General features: G+C 44.1%; 1 protein-coding gene across 11 annotated transcripts in view; it reads right to left on the bottom strand.

The window, feature by feature from the left end:
- Positions 1 to 2,264: 2,264 nt before the first annotated feature.
- The window catches only part of COL13A1 (collagen type XIII alpha 1 chain), a 93,075-nt gene continuing 74,103 nt past the window's right edge, over positions 2,265 to 21,236 (bottom strand). For 7 of the 11 annotated variants that reach the window (XM_075025361.1, XM_075025365.1, XM_075025356.1 and 4 more), the window contains 9 exons: positions 20,928 to 20,954; positions 19,010 to 19,090; positions 16,484 to 16,519; positions 13,893 to 13,946; positions 13,548 to 13,601; positions 12,732 to 12,767; positions 8,461 to 8,547; positions 4,082 to 4,120; positions 2,265 to 2,559 (listed from right to left, as the gene is read on the bottom strand). In XM_075025361.1, coding sequence (XP_074881462.1) covers positions 2,557 to 2,559; positions 4,082 to 4,120; positions 8,461 to 8,547; positions 12,732 to 12,767; positions 13,548 to 13,601; positions 13,893 to 13,946; positions 16,484 to 16,519; positions 19,010 to 19,090; positions 20,928 to 20,954 — 417 coding nt within the window. In that variant the 3' untranslated portion in view covers positions 2,265 to 2,556. Of the gene's footprint in view, positions 2,560 to 4,081; positions 4,121 to 7,406; positions 7,485 to 8,460; positions 8,548 to 12,731; positions 12,768 to 13,547; positions 13,602 to 13,892; positions 13,947 to 16,483; positions 16,520 to 19,009; positions 19,091 to 20,927; positions 20,955 to 21,236 lie in introns of all 11 variants that reach the window. The other 4 variants (XM_075025363.1, XM_075025360.1, XM_075025367.1 and 1 more) reach the window with 3 other exon arrangements.

The following is a 21,236-nucleotide window of genomic DNA, read 5'->3' as shown; positions in this document are numbered from 1 at the left end:
CATTTCAAGGTCCCCTGTGCCTCAGGCAAAAGCTTTCTCTCTCACAAACACATCAGTCGAAAACCAGCCCAAGAAATAAAACAGGTACCATATTGCCTGGGGACTCCTTCACCTTTCAGTAGCTGTGTCAAGACAATGTAACAGATGTTTGCTTTTAGATCAGACAAACCCAAGCAAACACAATCCCATGCAGCACAATCACAAATAACGGTTACAAAACAAAAATACACAACAGACACCAAAGGGAGCAGGAAGCATTGGCAGGTTCTTCTAGGGACCTATATGTTTTTTAGGATTAAACATGGCCAGCATTTTTCAAAAGGGCTGAAGCATTCAAACTTCCTACCTTGTGGACCGAGTCCTACAAGAGCAGAGTAGATATTCACCGCTGCTGCTACTACTACAACCTTCCAAAATCAAGGCACCATCAGTATACCTGGTTGAGTCTTTAGTAACTGGTTTGTGTTTAACAGGTGTGCAATTAAAACACCACAGTTGTGTGGCGTTCCTTTAAATAACTGCTGTTCCAATTAGCTGAGCTTCACAGCTGCAAAGCCTTGTGACAGGAGGTTGGGTCTTATATTAATGAGATATATTATTGAGAAAACAACCAAGAATCCTTTACTGTTCTGCAGTTACCTTTTCTTTCTGTGCTGTTTCAGCTCCAGTACCCCAAGCATCTCATGAAAGCATAGTGCATGGAAAAGTTTCACCCAAAGGACAATGTTGGCATGAGAAGAAATGGTTGTAAATATTGTGAATTACTCTCTGTTGAAAGTTGCAAGGAGTTTCCTAACTGCAAGAGCAATCTGAGTTGGGAACAGCCTGCGGGACAGGGAGACAAGGGACACAGGGTGGTAGAAACCTCAGTGGTTTTTAGATGAAGTTCAACAAATTTCTGAAAGGGTGAGGTGACAAATGGATTGCAACAGTCAGGGGCTGGGCTCAGTTCCTTGGGCTTTCCTCTGCACACAAGAGAAGCACATCTCCCACGCTGTCATTTTACTCTGATGGCGCTAAAAGACTGTATGGAATCAGTTGGAAAAAATAACTAATTAATAGCTTGTGAACAGATGAATAGTTGAGTATAGGGGTTGAATAGCTGAGTATAGGAGGCGGCGGTGGTGGTGGTGACCACTTCAGCTGGGACGTTGTAGCCAGGAGAAGCTGTTGTGCATGCAGCCCGTAATCCGTACATACAGCACCGCAGGGACTCCGGCGGTAAGAACTACATGGAGGCACTGTGGGACAGGGTGCCAAACTCCTTTTGTAGCGGCAGCATTATGCAAAGGGCAGGACTTCAGCGGATCAGTCTAATGAATTACTGCTTATGTTTCTTCACAGGGATCTTTAAATACTGATAGCTATGCTCTAACCCCCTGAAACTTCTGGGCTGCAAACTGTCTGTCCCCCTTACATGAAGGGCCAAGGAAAGCAGACCCATTTTAGGGAACAGATTTAGGCTTCCACTCCTTTGCTCATTTTCTAAGTATATTGTGATGTTCACTTTAGTCTGATAGTATAATTTTTCTTGATGGGTAGTTTAGACTTGAGACATTAACGAAGGTAGGTCAAGAAGGATAATTAAGATGTACATATGCAAATTACAATGACACTGCTCTGCAAATTTGCATGTGACCTTTGGTTAACATTTAAAAAAGCCATGTGGATTGATTTATCTAATAAACATTCATTAGGATATCATTGATGTATTCTGCCATATGCTTTATTCTAAATGAGGCTTTAACTAAGCTACTTGCAGGCCTACAATTTAGAAAGATGTTAGAATTCCTTGCTGACCAGGGCTCCTTCTCATGAGGGTTATTCCAGCTCATGGGAGGTGCTCGATTTTATTTTTATTTACTATTACTTCCAGCTCATGGGACGTGCTCTATTTTAGCCAGAGGCAAGAGACTAAGAAATTCTCTTTGTACGTGCTAACTCCACAGCTCTTGTAGAAGGTGTTACCATTCCTGCCCAGCCAAGGAGCAGCTTCTAGAGGAGCTGGCGGGAAGCTGCGCTTGGCTGTCTGAATCTGATCAAGAAACGGACCTTGTTTGATAATTGTTAATCACGGAATCTGTACGTTCCCAGGGTACAGTGGCTACTGTGAAGTTTTTCAGCAATGCCTTAATTTAGTCACAACAGAATCATTAATATTTCAGTTTAATAAAAAATACATAATATTTCAAAATATTCTTGAATGATTCCAGCTTGAAAAATGAAAATGACCTTTAAATCTATACAGGGCAGTTCCTTTGGGCACTTTTAATGCAATAATTTATTAAGTTCCTATATTCATCATGTGTGCACAAATACCATGTAAATATTACAGCTGTACTCCATGACAAAACAAGAATAATGCAGACATAGAATTATACAGAGAACTGACAAACGGGGAAGAAGGGAGATCTAGTATTTTCTGTACAAAAAAAAAGGCAGCTTTTTGATAATTTGTAAAAATGCGTAACTTTTGGCATTTCAGAGAAGAACACTGTATAAAAATAAATATTCTATGTACAGTAACACACAGAGGCCAGTCCAGGGTTAGAATCATCACTGCAAAAGAAAACACAAACAGGTGTCAGTGACAATTCACTAACAATTGTTAGTGACAGCTCAGCCAGGGGGAAGGACCGCTTCATGGGATGGAAGGACAGTGGGACAGCGTTAGGGATGCTGGCTCTGGGGTCTCCAGGAGGAAAAGAAATGGTGCTGGATCTCAGCAGAGATCCTTTTCACCTCCCTGGGCAGTGAGGATGGGAGGGTCGATCCGGGCTGACTCTCTACATCCACCTTCTTCCTACCACTGTGGCTTGAGTACTTGGCATTAATGCACACAGCAGGTACTGAAGGTGGGCTAGACCCTGAGGAGTGGCAGAGGGGTCTATGGGAACCTCAGAAGGGGACTCCTGAGGCAGCCGAAGCATCAGAAATAAAGGGACAGTGGAGGGGACAGGTACTTACACCTGCCCTTCAGTGCTAGCCCAGAATCGATCGAACGAGCCCGTTCCCTCAGAGCAGGGTCTGCCGCAAGCCCAGCACTGCAGCCCAGCTGCCAGGCCACCCCTCAGTGAGAGAACTGGAGGGTCTGGTCTGGTGCCAAGAGCCTGGCAGGGGTGCGCAGGGGCACCGAGCCATGGCTCATTCGCTCTGCTGAAAGCAAGCCGTGAACCTCTGCCCCGCTCCCACCAGCCTCCCGTGGCACCCAGGTTACCTGGGGTATGCCAGCTCCCAGCCTCTGGTGGCAGAGCTGACTAGATGGAAAACTAATCTTTATGCAAGTGTTACAGCACTTCAAGGCGAGGCAGCTCAAAGGCCACAAATACAATTCTCTCCTTTTTAGCCCATAAAGCTAAACAGCAATACATAAATGTCCTGGTTTCGGCTGCGATAGAGTTATTTTTCTTCCTAGTAGCTGGTATACTGTTATGTTTTGGATTTAGTAATGTTGATAACACTGATGTTTTCAGTTGTTGCTAAGTAATGTTTAGACTAAGTCAAGGATTTTTCAGCTTCTCATGACCAGCCAGCAAGAAAGCTGGAGGGGCACAAAAAGTTGGGAGGGGACACAGCCAGGACAGCTGACCCAAACTGGCCAAAGGGGTATTCCAGACCATGGCACATCATGCCCAGTATATAAACTGGGGGGAGTTGGCCTGGGGGGATCACTGCTCAGGGACTAGCTGGGCATCAGTCGGCGAGTGGTGAGCAATTGCATTGTGCATCACTTGTTTGTTCTAATCCTTTTTTTATTATTATTGTCATTTTATTATCATTATTAGTTTCTTCCTTTCTGTCCTATTAAACTGTTCTTATCTCAACCCAGAAGTTTTACTTCCCCCTCCCCGATCTTCTCCCCCATCCCACCTGGTGGGAGGGAAGTGAGTGAGCGGCTGCATGGTGCTTAGTTGCTGGCTGGGGTTAAACCACGACAACAAACAAGGGAGAGTCTTGCTTGCTGCTCTTCCATGCATGCCTCCACACCGCTTTTGCTCTTAGCCAGACTCATTGAAAAACACGAGCAGGACCTGTAGCATTGCCAGCTCAGCACAGTCACAACTTTCCAGGATTATTTTACCTTATTCCAGCAGCCTTGAACTGGAAGGCCGTCTTCCCCCTGCAAAAAAGATGGATGAAATAGCAGTTCAGGACACAGAAAATAGTGCAGCGATTGAGGAAAGAAGGAGTGGGTTAACTACTACAGCTGCAACAAACAGTCTGAACCAGGGCTGGAGGAATAGTCTGAAAGATATTCCTCACCCCTTTGGAGTGACCCAGACTTCTGGCTGACATAACCAGTGTAGCTTGAAGCAAGGGCTGGGGCTGAACAGGGGGGTTGCCTGCAGGCTATGCAAGGAACTTATGTACAGGAGGTCCATAGGCTTGTTCTCATTCTTCGCTGAGGAATGTGTTTAGTCAGGCTTCCCTGAAGGAAGGGGGGAACACAGGAGGTCCCACTCAGCCAGAAAAATACTGCAGGAAGTTGGCAGTGGAAAGCAGGAGACGGCTGCTCCGTGTCCCCAGGCTTGACTCTGTCACGCTGTGGTTATAAGCAAACCCCAGAGGCAGCACTAACCTTGGGTCCTGAAGAGGGTCTGGAAAAAACCTCCGCTTCCTTTCTGCCCTGTTTGTTAAAGGGTTTGCTTTATTGTGTGAGAGGTTGCCCAGCTGTCCCCTCTTGCCTCCAAGAAGATCCAGCTCCAGGGAAATTAGGAAGGCAAACAGCTGGGCAGACCCTGTGCTGCTTGAGGACGCCTCGGCTGACCTCCCGAGAGGGGGCTTTTGCCTCAGTAAAGTCAGTGAGATCTCTGCAAAAATCCCCTGGCACTTCTGCAGCCCCAAAGTCTTGTGCTACACATCCCAAGGTGGGTGTGTGATTTTTTTTTTTAATGTTGAAGAAGGTTGGATACTTCAAGGGCTGAGACGATATGGTTGGGAAATGCATTTGTGAATTACTGCCATTAATTTCATCTCAGTGCAGCCCTATTTGATGTGAGAAAACAGGAAATCCTGTCAAAGATAAGGTGCTCTTGAGCAGGACATAAAGTGAGATGTAAGGAGATACACCTCTGACATGAGAAGTCAAATACTTCTGCTGTGTGTGTGTGTCAGGTTCATGGGTTCAGGGGGTGAAATTGTACAATGCACGATGCAGGCACGTTTCTTCATTCAAATGACTCAGTTCTCACTTCTTCAAGTACTGCGTGAGAAATCTGCAGTGCATATCATCCCATTTGAGAAGGGGAAAGGAAAAAAAAAACAAACAGAAAAGCAAATGCATAGTAGTATATTGAGAAATAAACTGTTTAAAGGAGATGCACTTTCAAGGGACTGATGAAATGAACGTTGCCATGATGCTACAACCATATTGCTTTTCGATTGCATTTTTTAGACTGTGGTCTCCTTGTGATACTTCCTCCCCCTCCCTCCCACTATGTGGAAATACTGAGTTACAGGTTAATGACTGGGTAAATTGTGGCGTTCCCATTGGTACACTGGTGGTGGTAGGAATGACTGGTGTAGTGCATTGCAGGAGGAGATGGGAAGTTAGGTGTATGAAGGAATGGGAGGCCAGAGAGTTATAGCTTAGGGATCAAAGGAAGACCAGGGTCACAAGGAAGTGTTTGTTGCAGGCGAATTTGCTGAGAACAGAAATGCGACATGCTTATTAGTACCACGTATCTCCTTCCACATATCTCAGATTTGTAAAGCATTAGTTCACAGCCTCTATAAGTTACACACATGGATGTGTCAGCTGGATGCTAAGCTTTTAACCTAGTTGGATCAAAAACCATGCTTATTCACGTCCCCAAGCTAGCCTGCATGCCAGCACACTATATATAAAAAAATAATGGCATCTGTATTTCACCAGATTTTCTGGCAAGTTTCCCTTAACAAAAATAGGTATGGAAAGAAGTGTACGTTCTAACATAGCTATGCGGGCTCAATCCTAACTGACAGCAGAGAAAAAAAAAAAGAAAGGTAGTCTACCAGGACACTGGTAGAATCCTTGTGCCTGTGTAATTAGGTGCCTTATTCAAGCCAAAACTTATTCCATAAAAACCTGGCTATTATCAGTAGGAGGCGAAACACACAGCTCAGTGTTTTTTCTCCTTTGTGGACTGTTCTGGCCAGATATTATTCCACCTGTGGGACTGGCAGAAGAGTTTCTGTCTGTTACCAAGAATTTAGAGAGCAGCAACTGAGACTTTGCAAGTGGTCTCTGTTATAGTCACTGCCCCAAAGAGACAATGGCAGCACAGAAAGGAGGGAATGCTGGAAGGAAGACTAGTGTTAGCTATTCACAAAGGTCAAATAACAAAGGCTTTTAATGGCAATTTCAGGGCTAGTTTCCTCAGGAAACTAAGAAAACCTTCTCAACTAAATGTGGCTTTTTTCTTTGGGACACATTTTTCCACCTAGTTGAACTAACTGATACTCCATCCCTTGTAAATGGCATCAAACACCTTTAAGTGAGCAATAAAGCTTGAAATAACCATCTTCAAGCACACCTAGTCATGCCAAATGGGGGCTGGAAGGGCAGGGGAGTACAAGTTTCAGTCTATTATGGAATTGTCTAGACTGCTGTAGGGAGCAAAAACCTCACCTGAATGCTGCATTTCCAGAAAATCTCAGAGTAAGTTAATACCTTGGTGATGTTTAATGGCACACTTACAAATCAGTTGAGGTAAAGTGTTCCTGAACACCTTTGTCCTACAATAGTTGGGTCAGATTAGGCACTAATACAATAATCATCCTTTAATGCTTGAATAAGATGGGTATCAGTAAACAGGCAATTCCAAATTCAAGTTTCTTGGATGCTATGGGTACCATTTTGACTTCTGGGGAGACTCACAAATCGGAATTGTCTAGCAGGAATTGAGGGAGATAAGTGTCCAGTTAATGTGTTTCACATGGCCTTGTTAACAGGATAACTATTTTTTTCAGTCATCTTAATGTATAGGGTGACTGACATAATACCAAGTGGTGTCAGGCTGTGCTAGCCACATACAAGCACTTAAAAATTGAGTTAATGAAGGACATGAGCATTGCAGCTCCTTGCTAGAAAAGCCAAGCCAGTGCGGAGGCAGGTCTTCATACGTTAGTCTACTGAAAGTTCTCAAAGTGAAGGCAAAGGAAGAATTGAAGCAGTTGTAAATAAATTTGCATTGCCACTACATTTTTCCTCATGCCACAAAGTAATGCTGACAGCAGCTGTGAATCATAGCACGAAGGGAAGGGCCTGTTTCTGACAACAGCAGTGCAAGGAAGGTAGGATGGAGATAGGTAAGGAAGGAATTGCCAGGTGTTTCTAGGGCATGCAGCTATTCGGAGGTATCAGAAAATAACAACCAAGATACAAAAAGCAAACTAGCATGCAGGAAAGGGAAGGTACGCCATACCAATGGGCATGGGGCATCCAGGCCGTCCAGCCCAGGTAACCCCGGCTCACCCTTCTCGCCTTTAAAACCTCGGAGACCCTGTTTATGAAATCAACCACTATCGTTATTTCAGTTAATGCCAGACACCTCCATGTCACAGGAGGAGAGGCTGAGTCCCCCACTGGGACTGTCGCAGAGCACTCTGCTGCATACCCAGAATACAGATGGCCCATGTTTTCAGGTTTAGTTTTGCCTGCGTAATCAGTAGTCGCAGTTTCCTTTCTGGTTTTCTATAATCTACGAGTCAGGAGGTACTTCTCCGAGTTAAATCTGAGAGGATGGGAATGGTGTTTCCTCCCTTCTGAAATCACCCATTCTTCCTATCCTCACTAGGAAACCTAGCAGCTGGATTTCTAGATCCATGATCCACAAGTACTCCTGGGATTTATGGCAGTACTACAGATTTTTTGGCAGTGTTCGCTGCAGCGTATGAGTTTAGATGAAAAATGTATACATATTCCTATATTTATTCATTTGTCTAGATTTACAGACAATATATGTTGACAGAAACATATCCCATTTAAAATGACTGAGATTTGTTTTCCCTCTGGGTAATGCAGCTTGAGTGCCCTGTGTCACTCTCAGGTGATCACATCAGCTGGCCGTTATTCCAAGGCAAGAAAAACAGCATTCAGGTTTTGCCATTACGTAGACATGATGACATTAAACATTTCCAGAGAAGAGCCATAACTAGCAGCAAAGGAGACACAGGGCTCTATCCACAAAGGAGAAAGCCCTGGGCTCCCAGCACATGGGGTCATCCCCATGTACCCCAAACCTTTGTGAGCTCTGGAAGAAGAAGGAATATAACCATGGTCACCCAACGGCCTGATTGCTCAAAGGATCAGTGGTTCCCCACTGAAGGAAGCAGCTTTGCCATAGACTGCAGTGGGAACCAGGCTGGACCTTATCTGAGTGTTGTACTTTTGCAAGACCATTATTTATGTTATGATTTCCTTCTTTCTTCCCAATCAACAAATCTTAAAACAATACATTTGATGTGAACAGAACATACCAACGGACAGGGTGCATCTAATCCAGGCGCTCCTTGGTCTCCCTTATCCCCTTTAGACCCTCTAGAGCCTTTCTTGCCCCTCTCCCCCTGTAAATAATAGTTTAGTCCAAGAAAAAAAGAATACACAAAAGCTTTAGGATCATCCATTTCAAACAAATGTCAGTGATAGTTTAAAAAAGGATAAACATTTAGAAAACATTTTAGAAGAAGAGAAATCTCTCTTTGAGATGTTAAGCGAAAAACAACGTATGGAGCTACTAACCATTACTTAGCTGCATAAACACATCGGCCATGGCTAACATCCCACACTGACAGATGTAAGGGCTCTGCATCAAAGGGATTACAAGTGCCTCTGAGCTTTCTGGACAGGCCTATGGTCAGCCAGCGGAGCACCACTCCTCCTCCATCAGTACCACCATTAGGAGTCTACTTCTCTGGGCTTCCTATACATTCAGTATAGTATACATTCAAAAAGAGAGGCACCTTCTGAGAACCTGCTGACCCTAGACTCCCAGGATGGGAAAACACCCCTGTGGCCAGCAGCTTGCCACCTCATCTTAATCTCCAGGTGCCTGGGAGGGTCCCTCCTCTGCCACAGGAGCTCTGGGGTAGCATCTAGATGCCTAGTGCCTGAGATGACAAGACCTGCAGCAGACCCCAAGCAGGCTCTCCTGCTGTAGCAGGAAGGCATTGCTGGGCCAGACTCCCTGTGTTGATTGTACTCTTCTCACCCCTCTGAATTCTCATTCTTAAAAGAAATTCTCACGCATATGAGTGTTTTCAGAAGCTTTCCCTTAAACTGCTTAATGAACGCTGTGTTTGCCACCAGGGGTTGCTAGCTTTTCCTTAAAAGCTGGGGGTGGGGGTGGTGGGGTGTTGTTGCTTTTAGGGTGTAAAATTACTTCCATATCCAAGAACAGCAAAGCTTTAACTAGAACAAGTGTGCTTGCCTAAGCTTAAAGTGGTTTGTGCACTGGGGTGCATCAACATTGCTAAATAGAAAAGGGCCAGAGACTGAAGTACTCGGACCAGACAGCGTGCAGAGCCTGGTTGTCCTTTGGGATGCTCTGGGTAGGGCTCCCCCCAAAATACCTGTTAGACAAGGGACTAGTCCTAAGCAACACGGCTACAGGGCAGCGACCTGTCCCTGGCCCTCTTATTTAGCAGGACCGACATACCCCAGGAAGGTACAATTCTTACAGTGGTTTGATATTACAGTATCTCCACAGGCTCCAGGCTGAGTTACACCAGAGCCGGGGCAGCGGGGGGACACAAATTAAAAAAATCATAACCAAAGGGGAGGCATGCTCTTTTATGGAGGGGCAGCATTCAGTCAACGAAACCCAGCTGCAAAAGGGGCTGAGGGAATGCCCAGATGCCCTGTTGCCCCTTGGCAACATCCCACCCATAGCAGGTCAGCCAGGGCAGGGTATAGCGTGGGTATTTGCCAGTTATATCTACACCAAATCTTTCTGTATAACAGAGGAAATTCTCAAAGCTGCTGAGCATAAAAAAACAGGGGAAGGGGCTGCTGCACAGGGAATTGAACATAGGGTCCTTGTGGGGAGGGTTAAAGGAATTAAGGGATAAAATCAGACAGCACAGGTTGCTGTTTTTTCTTTAAAAAAAAAAAAAAAAAAAAAAAGTGTTAAACCCAAAGCTGGCAAGAGAAATGGATGGGAGAGGAGAGGCAATGAGGATAAGTCACCCAGAACCAAGCACTGGAACAGAAAGGATAATCCAGGAAAATGTGGCATGGGTTGCTCTGGAGGAAGGAGGAAGGAACCAGGAAGAAAGGCAGAAGAGGAGGAAGGGATAAAGGGGACAAAGGTGGACCTGTAGGAGCGAGGAAGACGCACATACACACAAGAAAAAAAAACCACAGGCATTAAAATAACAGTGAAGATATCAGCTTCACAGCACAAGTTCAGGGTTTACACTTTTTCAGCTGGGTTACCTGAAAGGCCATCTGTTCCCATTGCTATCTAGTGCCACAATACTGTCTCTGCGGGTCCCCAGGCCCACCTATGCTGATCTCCCACTCCAAACAAAGGGCAGCAGCAGCGTTTCTGGGATTTAAAAAGCACTGCTCTGCCTAAAGTAACAGAGGATTTTGGCAAACTATTTGGGAGCTTAACAAAGGGGATCCTCATTTTTAGTGTGCTCAACACTGAAAATCTTCATATTAAAGTGCCATTGCATACTGCTGCTGCCTAAACGAAAAAGAAGCATTTCAAATGAACACATCTCCCACTTCCAAAGAGGTGGGTGTTGTATCCCAGCCCCCTGTGGAACAGGTCAGAAGTGGAGTGTTGCCTTCTCTTTTTCGTTTCATAGCTTTCTTGTTTATTTTGAAGTCTCCTGGCTGAAGTGCCATAGTTTTGCCAGCAGTTGGGAGAGACTGTCCTGCACTTCTGAGGAGGTTCTGACACAGAAGCCATGTGTCCCACTGCAGGGGAGACCTAGCACTCAGCTGGGGATACTGGGCTGCAGAGCAAACCCTAGGGAACCAGCACTGTGTCCAGTTCTGCTAAACGGTACTTGTCAGATGTCTCTAGAAAGGGATAGAGGCATTCAGACAAAACAGCTGTATAGAGGGGACTCACCAAAACTGTGCTGTTTAACTCCTGTAAGTAGTAGTGACCTGTTCACAATTTTTGAATAGGGGCAGGAGCGAGGGGAAGCCCCTGTATAAAGACTCAGTGGGAAAAGTGGTATTTTCTAAGATCCCACCCACAAGGATACTGCACTTGCCCATTTACAGTCTCAAGTTTTCTCACACTTTTTCATTTCAGAATAATGGTTGCAGCGAGGCAAAGTGCATGCATGCTTCAAGGGGCCAGCAAAAATTCCCACTCATGCTTTCCAGCTCATCCTCTACAAGGAGGTGCCATTTCTCCCAGTTTTCATTTGCTTTTATGCAAGAGCTCAGAGAAATCCTATCTACAGCTAATGAAAGATCCTTCTTTTAAATAAAATACCCAGTTTAAAAAACAACTGAAAAAGTCTAGGAATTCTGTTAAAGTTATTTTTTGTTTAGAAGCCACACAAACAAAACAAAACACATCTTAATGAAGAGGAAGTTAAGAAGCAAAGCCAGAAATGCAATGATTAAAAAAGGGGAGAACTTTGGAGCTCCCGTGAAACTTGGACCTTTCTCCCCTAGTTTAAGATGCCAATTGGCTACTGCTTTCCAAAACTGCCCATTCTGTGCAGAGTAAGGTCAGAAATACATTGCAGATAAAGGACAGAGAACACTCACTATGTATCAAAAGCAAATTCATATAATAAAATCACCATACAGGCACATGCACTATAAAACTTTACATTTTCAGATAAACTTAGGTGATACCAGTCTCTTAGGAAGAGAAGGTGTATGTGTGAGTACATGCATAAAGACATACACGTGTGTACTATATTGAACTACTTGACATATCTATACAATTGTAATCTTACAAAGACTCTAATCCAGAAGTCATTTATATTTCTAAATATAAATGATACTCGACTATATCTCTCAACCGTTTTTGTCTAAAAGATTTAGAGCCTTAACAGGCAAGAAATTCCTTACGTTGTGGAAAACATGATGAAAAAGCAAGAAGCTTCTCAACATGCGCTTTTTAGTAATGTTTATCTTTCTATAACACAGGTGGTATGACAGAAAAGCAGAAAAGCAGCCATTCATGTTATTGGTTTTGACCCAACTCTTCATCATCACATCCATTCAGGACAATGCCTGAGGAGACTTCATGTCTGATTCTTTAAGGTAGGCCAATTTAATTTATCTTTTCCAAATTTCCATCTTCCAAATTCTCTAGAGGATCATTTGCTAGAGGGCAACTTTCCTTTTCACACTTCAGGGGGAATTTAAAAGTAATGTAGTAAGATTTGCTGGCTTCACCTCAGTTAATTCTCATGGGAATCCCTACACACATCAGTAAATAGATAAGCAGGATTTCCTAAAGTATGCCACGTTGGCCGAAGTCTACTACACGTAAAGTCCCACGCTTCAGTGAGAACAGGGCTATGACAACAATGAACACACTAGAAAAGCCCTCCTATAGCTTTCAGATAGATGTACCACAATGTCCCAGGTGATTATACAAGCTACAGGTATCACCTTTTAAAATACAAGTTTGTAAAGTTACTTATATGAAGGTCTAGCAGACAGAATTACATGCTGGCTACTTGAGGTTGCTCAGGAGTTAACCAGTCTATCACTGTGTGAAGATGTTAGTAACTAAATACAAGAAGTTTGCCTGGTAACTTACCCGGATTCCTTTGTCACCAGGTAGACCTTGTAAACCCTGAAATACATCAACACAAAAAGAAAGATTTTAAAACAAGTAGGTCCCATTGTAGTCCTGCTTAAAAAGAAGAATGTGTGCTCAGGAGTTTGTTTTTTCCATTTGTACCAATTGCTCGATGGTAAAAAAAATAACTAACTTTTCCAGCAGACAACTTCCTCTTCACCTCCATTAGACCATCCAGGTTCTAACACCACTACTACTGCTCCAAGGGTTCTTCAGATAAAAATCAAACTGGTTTAGAGAACGCAGTCCTTGAAAAAAGCAGCAAACTTCCTTTTTTGGTTAAACAACAAAGCAGCTCCATGATTACATAAAACTGGCGTTCCGACACTGGCCCTACTTTGCAAAAAGTAATCCCAAACAGTGGAAGTAACCTCGCTGAAGACAACATTTGTCACTGGAATGACAAGACAGGGCCCTCTCAGACAGGTGGAAGGCAGGCACCCAAGCTGTGGAGAGGTAAACAGAGCAGATGTGCTCGAAAGCAGCATTTTGGACTAAGATACGTATCCTGGGAGGGCCATGCAGCTTCTTTTGGTAGTTCGAGGACCAAGGTAAATTAAGTTTCCCTTCAGCTTCATCCACCTCATTCTGAATCATTGCTCTGAAGTTATCAAGCTCTTTCTGTTGCTCCCATAGTGTACATAAGTGTGAAACTTCAGTTCTTTAACACCTAACCTAGCTGAAATTGCAAATGCTGTATTACAGCAGCATCTTAAGCTATCAGCCAGGAAACAAGCACTGTAGATAACAAATCCCTAGTACTCCCATACTTACAGGAAGCCCTGCTGGCCCCATTGGTCCTACAACTCCAGGATCTCCTTTACTGCCCTGAAACAGAGACAAAAGAGTAGAAATTGTTACATTCCTATTCAGTATAGACAGGCAGCACAGCAGTGGCTACAGCAACACTATAGAAGAAAAGTAAAGGACACATTTCAAAGCACCTAAAAACCCCAAGGATGAGATACTCAGAAATCAAAGAGGCCCAGCTGAGGGTCTTATACACACAAAGAGAGAGGCAGTTCCAGCTCTAGAAAAACCTAGAGCTTCTCCATCCCAGAGAGCTGTGGTAGCTTCAAAGAAGTTACAGAGCATTGGTCAGTTCTGAAGCAAACTCACCCTTTCTCCTTTTGGTCCTGCTGGTCCCGAAACCCCAATTGGTCCTGGAGTACCCTATAGTTGTAGGAAGGAAAACACATCAGGACATTTTCTGTCTAGGGCCTCATTAAAGCCAGGAGACACTGCTGCTCTTTTAGGAAAAAGCACAGCTGGGAAGGACAGTCTGGTGATGGAAGGCATCTAGCACCACTACAGCTTTCAGTGTTGGACTTGAAGTAGTTGTTATAGGCAATTTGAACAACGTGGGAACTGCTACAGTAGATCACACCAGCACCATTTTACAGAGCCTTATTTTTAATCTTGAAGCTATCTCTTGACAATTGTTACAGCAGGCATTTCTACCAGTTCCACAGGAGGGAATTTTTTCTCTCTAGTTTATATCAGACAAGGCTGAAAGCTGTAGCAGAATAAAGGCCATTTAGATGATAAGCAATCTTCTTTTCTTTATTTCCTTATTTTCTCCCCCCCGCCCAGAGTCAGTTGAGTTGAGCAAAAATGAAAGAGTTTGGTTACTTGGTGGCAGGCAGCCGGTCAGTCATGCAAGTTGAAAGACACCATGCTGCAGAGATGAATGCAGATGCATGCATACACAGATGCAAACTAAGAGGGGTATCATTCAGTCCCAGTCCCTCTGTTCCCTTTTTGCTATTTATGTCGCTCCACCAGGCTCTCAGTCATGCTAACAGGAAAACCCAGTCTTTTTGCTAACCCTTTGACACAGGGGCCATCTCCCACTAGCATACCAAACTCGCTTCCCAGTGCTGTTGAGACTTGCTTGGGCTTTGGGAAATTAACCCGATCAAAGCTGATCTTTCATGTGGGCAATACAGCAGTTAGGCAATAGTCTTCTGGCTAAGAAATCGGGCACTTTCAACTCTGTATAGAGTCCTTGAACTTGTTGTGGAGTATTCCCTGCTGGAGGGTCTCTTACAGCTCTCCCAGACCACATTCTGCAGTCTAGATAAAATACAGCCTTCAAATTTGCAGTGTGTAGTACACCCACACAACTACTTCGTATAGATAGGCGGTTACTTTCCTAACCCTACATCACCACATACTTTTAGATTGGCAAGAACTCTGCTAACCATTTAGGTATTGATCTACAATTCCTTCACGGAGCCTTGATAAAGGGATACTTTTGAGGCCCATTACCTGTCTTCTAGGAAGAACAAAGGAGGAACCATCCAGAACAGGGAAATCTTTTTCTAACAGCCTTAAGGAAAATGGCCTTGCACCTTTTTCATATGAGCTCACAATCCTTAGTCACTAAAGTAACCCCTCTGATGTGAGCAGGATGACTGATGTGGATCAGAAGAGCTTTTCAGACAAGTTAAGATCTGCAGAATGTAAGTGGAGAAGTAGTCCATGCAGCACACAAACGCAGTGAAGGAAGTGAGAAAAATCAGGCTCTCCTTAGATTCATGCACAGGAGTTCACATCACGGAAATCTTAATTGCCTGCACATATGCATCATTTTAAGATCATTTAGTGCCATGAAATACATTGAGATCTCACCTGCACATTTGTAAAATTAAATCTACAATTTCCCCAAACAAGTGAATGTATAAGCTGTCATTCAGATTCTGTTCAGAAGTTCTAGAGCAGCTGAATAATTTCCAGTTACACCAAGGAGGAGAAATTGCTTTTTCTTTTTAAATAGCCGAATGGATTGTGCATGGGTGATGTGTGACCTCCCAAGAGGGATTAAAAATATTTGGCCCTTATTTAACAGCTGCTAGCCAAGAATAGCAGAATGGTTTGCAGAACAAGGTTAGCATTACTTGTCTCATTCTGAATTTCACAGACTGAGATGCTTAGGCACAAGGAGTTTATTTCCTTCACATCTCACAGTGAGTTAGCAACAAGAGGTGGGAATCTTGCATCCTCCTGCTCCACTGCCAGATGTTGCTACCTCTCAGGGGTACATACTAGACTGGAACACACCCCACCACCCCCACCCTCACGTATCTGGGACTAAGGAAAGCACGTGCCGAGTTGCTGAAGTTGCATGGCATTCTGCTGCTGAGAGGTGAAGGGCTAGTCCTGCTTGCAGAAGGTCTTTTAGATGCAACTTCTCCTCATGGCAAGATGCTTACCAGGCTATGGAGAGATACCTGTAAGCATACCTGCAACCCACGGCAATGCAGCCTTAAGTACCGTGTGCGAAAACAATGCACAAAGCCTTTTGCTCACAGGACAAAACACACCGGCATTATTATGCCTAAGACAAAACTGAAGAGCTACTGCCGTGAAAAGGCGGCAAGCAAGGCTACCATGGAGAATGACAGGATGGAGACCCCTTGTAATAAAGAGGACAGGAGAACAGAGCATCATGGAACCATGCAGAGGTTTCATTCATCTTGTTATTAAGTAGAACAAGTAGGCTGTGATCCCAGGATCCAGACAGACTCATAGCATCAAAAAAGACAAGCGTGTAACATCACTTCTCAGTTTAAGTTTAACCCCCCTCCCAAGCCTGCTTTGGAGAAAAGACAGTTATTCCTGGTGTAAACGAGACTCTGGTGGAAGAGACAAGACAAATCACGATACTGGGGAGGAGGAACGTAGGGTAATGGAGAAATGGAACTCACCGGTGGTCCAGGCCTGCCGTCTAAACCTGAAGCACCCTGAACAGACGGGGGAGGGTTAACAAAAACAAGGCAAGAGGAGAGGGGAGGAGGGTGAGGGGGAAAGGAGAGGGGAGGGGAGAGGTGAGTGAAGCAGTGACTTGAGACAAACATATGCTTGCAATAAACAAAAATTAAGATCTCAAGGACAGGTGATGGTACTTACAAGCAAACCAACAAAAACATAGAAACACTGAATACATATAATGTTGACCTGCAACTTTCAGATCCCATTAAGAATGCAAATTTCCCATTCTCAGTGCCACCGAGAAAACCCCTGAGGAAGCAGCTGTTCTGTGACAGGTGATGAAAAGGACAACGTGACAGTGGAGTTGAGACCTGCATTGCCTTTGTGGCAGGCTGGGCAACACAGAGGAGACACAAGGCTCAGAGGCCTGTGGTCACAGAGGCATTTATAAGCAGTGCAGAGCCATCAGCCATTCAAATTCCCACCAAGAAACCCAGGTCTTGTAGGTGCACGCTTAGTCAGCTGCAGGCTTGCTCCAGTCTACATCCAGTTGTTTGGAGGCTTATAAAACAGGTGGCTCATCTTCCTGTATCACCAGTGCAGATTTACACCAGATTGAGATTAAGTGGCACTTTTCTGTCTGCTTGGCTCTTGCCCTGAATTTCCTCATCCATAAGACCTTACAATGGTTCTGCCCAAGGCCCATCTAGCCCAGTGTCTTGTCTCTGATGGTGGCCAGGAGAGAAAGCTTTTGTAGAATGTAAGTACCAAACACTGAGTTTTCCTCCACTTGAGTATGACAAATTCCTCAGCTTGTTGGCCATACAGAGAAGTCCAAGGCTACTGCAAACAATTAGTGCTGAAATGTGCTGAAATTCTGGCATGATGTCAAGCCCTAAATCACACTTGAAAAGGCAGCAGATCCAGCTGTGGGATTTTACAGAGTCTGTCTTTGAAATATTTCAGTACCTGTTTGGCACTGCATTTAGTTTGACAGGCTGAAAACACACTGGATCAGGCATGGAAAAGCTTTTGAAGAGACTTAGGTAGGTCTGAGGAGGGACACAAGGTCCACAATATCTCTCTGATCTTACTAACAGCTCAGTAACTGTGCTTCCTAGCTGGCCAGCCGATATTGTTGATCCAAACACAAAACATTTCTAAGAGGACACTTCTGGGCCAGTCTTCCCCCCTCCACAGCTCAGGATGAGCGATGTGAAAAGGCAAGGGACCCTGGTTTCTCATAGGGCTCACTGCTGTAGTAGAACCAGCTAGCACGTTCCCTGCTACACTGATGAGCTTGTCAGGATAATTGCTGGGGCATCTTCTGCTCATACTGTCACGGGGACCTCCTTCCCCTGTCCTGATAACACACAGACTTGAGGGAATAACCATTTACACAGAAAGCTTCCATTTGCATTTCTCAGGGCAAAACAGGGACTATGTTTTTACTTCTCACTGCCTCACTGAGGCACAATCCTTTGCATTTGAGCCTTCCGAAAGCATCGCTTTCTCCCTGCTGGCTCTGCATGGAGCCACAGTGAATACACTCATGATGAGCTCACTTAAGTGCCTAGAGCTCAATGAGAAGCATCCAGGCCCTAGAAGGTATAGCACAACTAAAAGAGGAAAACATTTTACAAACAAAGACACGCACATTTCAGCCAAAGTCAGGGACAAGGGATCTGGGTGATCAAACACAGGCTGACAGTCACACAGTACACAAGATGCGCTTTGCAGTGCTTGTTTCCAGGCAGTACATTCAGCAAAGGGAGAGGGTGTGCTCTGCCACCAGTGCTTTTTATGAGCAGAGAACTTAGGGGCTGGTAGAGCAACTGGGTGGGACTAAATTACCACCAATTCATTATCAGCTGTCAGCTCAGACAGTGGGCGAAGAAGCTTTTAGCAGATGTGAGCCAAAGAGCTTCACAAGGTCTTCAGGTTTATATCTAAAGCTCCTGTAACTCTTATAATTCTGCCACAATTCCTCCTTGCTAAGCTAAGCAGTGCACCAACGTTTGTCTAACGTGACTGAGTTCACATACAGCAGGGAACACAGCACGCTTCTACTGTGTCAGGGAAAGCATTGATTCCATTGCAAAAGTGATAGGAAAGTATTGGCTAGTGAAGAAGCTGGAAGCGTTCAGAACCACCAAATTTTTGTACAAAGCTTGGCCCAGGTGATAAACAGCTGGGAAGGTATTTCCTTTTCCACATCTTTTTGACTTGTTTCTGGTCTAAAGTGCAAAGAACCCACAGGAAAGCTACTGTTTGTTTTGCCCAATCCTGCCAGAAGCAGGAAGAATTAAAGTGATCACTGATCTATTTAACAGCTCTAAAAGATGAAGGTTCTGTAAGAAATTGAGGCTTTAAGTTTAAAAAGCAAAGGCACAGTTATTTATAGATCATCTCTTTCTTTGACTTTACATATCACATCCCTGCGTGCGTCTCCTATTGAGAGATCTTTTTACAGCTGATATAAGTTTGGCTTATAAAGTGCTGCTTGCTTCCTGGATACTTACGGGTAATCCCAGTGGCCCTCTGTCTCCTTTTTCACCCTGGGCACCCTTCTCTCCTTTCATTCCATCAATCCCTGCTTCCCCCTAAAGGAAGGATGGAGCAGAAAATAAACCCACCGTAACACCACTTATATAACAAACATTCCTCCCTTCAGAGAGCGCAGAAGCATTAGAGAGAATACAAGAGGCAGCAGAGCAATGCTTTAGCTTGATTCTCAGCCCAATCTGAAGAAAACCAGTATCAGTCAAGTGACCTCTGCGTGAGCACCTGTCTTCAGTCAATGGCAGTAAGACGAGAGTCAGGCCCAGTGGGTCAAGGTGGTCAAAGGGGAACTGAGCTCACTTCTGTGTCACTCTCCCTGCTATTGCAGGGAGCATCAGGTAAATAGAAGGAACCAGAAGTTATCCGATAGGGTGGGTTTACATTTTAAGATGTGGATTCATTGGAAGTGAATGACAGGTGTCTATAAGCTTTGAAGAAAAATCATACTCAAATCTTTTTTGGAAAGATTTTTGTAAATGCAAAGGCATCAGGTTCAAAATTTTGGGGAAAATAATTTCATCATTCCTTTTCCAACTGTATTTTTTAAATTCTCTATTATAAACTATAAAGCAATATTAAACAAAATACTCCTTTTTCATAAATTCAAAAAGCAACTCAAAGCTTCCCCCACGCCCTCCTGTTCATAAGGTATTTTAAAACATTATCTTGGTTGCATTTTGAAACAGAAGTATCAGAAGAACCAAGTTTGCACAGAAATGGTAAGCCTGGTTGCTGTACTCTCCTACAATGATAAGACACCACGTTGCTGGCCCACTCTACCAGCACTCCAGTTTCCATACAGCCATGTATCACTGCCCTACAACGCTATTTGACTTGAGCACATACCTGGAAGAGTTACTTATTTCTGATGTGTCTGCAAAGGGTATGAAATGCTCTTCCTCCTCACTACTGAAAGCCTCTTTACAAAAAGACTTATTACAGGTTGCAAGGATGGAACAAAAACTTCCACACTCAGGACATCTCGTTGCACCTGCTATTTAGGCCTACATGGTTCAAGGAGAAACTGCTGCAGTACTTCCTCTGCCTATAATCCTGTCTGGGCTGTGCCAGACTTTCACCTGCATTTGTTTGGCCCATACCTCAAAGACAACTCCATCTTACGGAACTTTCCCAGACACTTGATATCAATGGCTAGTGAGTTACAGACAAGCAAGACAGATAACTGTATCTGTAATCAACACTTGGAGAAAAGATGAATCAGGATAAATATACCATACCCTTTAGCACCCAAATAGTACTGGTAGACAAATCTAAGCATAACAAGGATGAAGACACTTCCCACATTTGCCAATCTCTGCCAGAATGTCAGAGGAAAAGCACAGGTCTCCTTGAACATTTCCACTCAAATATTTTTTTCATCTAGGTACTGTTTTACAGCAGGTAAACCAATGGTGCAGGCTGAGCATAAACACATTTAGATGGAGATTAGAAAGCTTCTCATCACCACGAACAGCGAATTCCTTGAGTGGCTTTACAGCAGAATTTATAGGGTACAGACCCTGGCTAATTTTAAGCTAGAGCTCAGTTACTTAAGGTTGTATGACAGCCTGTCCAGCCCACTGTACAGACCTGCACCCTTCAGACAAAGATTTCAACTATGTTCTCATGGAAAGATTTCCAAGGGCCAGTGACTTCCTACTTCTCTGGGTGAAAACTGGAGAGAATGACCAGTTTTCTGGGTCCTAAAGTGAGTGCTGCTAATCCATTTCCTTCAAGAAAATATCCAGAAGGATTTGTCCTCTTACCAAGATACAAGAAAAGTAACATTTGAAAGCTAGGAAGTCGTTACTGAAGGGAATTCTTGCACCTGGGACAACTCTAGTAAAATTCCAGAATGTTATTTTTTTGCAGCCTTACCTTCGGTCCTGGGAGGCCCTGAAGACCCTGTATTTGGGACGAAATACAAGATATGAGTAATATTTAAGGATACGCTTTAAAATCCAGTGCACTATAGAGCTTTCGCTTTCTGTCACACTGAGGGCACAAATGCTTAGCCTGAAGGCCTCTTTATTTGTGTAAAGGGCACTTAATGTACTGTTCTCATCTGGTAATGAGGCGGCTCTCGCCAAGAACCACCTGGCAGTGGGCCAGGCTTGCTATTAAGACCATTTCTGAAGTTGATCCCTTTAATCCCATTCATTCCATCTTGCTACCGTCTTCCCTTTC

This window comes from Buteo buteo, chromosome 4, assembly GCF_964188355.1.
Source record: "Buteo buteo chromosome 4, bButBut1.hap1.1, whole genome shotgun sequence".
Taxonomy (NCBI): domain Eukaryota; kingdom Metazoa; phylum Chordata; class Aves; order Accipitriformes; family Accipitridae; genus Buteo; species Buteo buteo.
The sequence above is the reverse complement of the archived record's forward strand: the minus strand, read 5'-3'. Positions and strand labels throughout refer to the sequence as shown.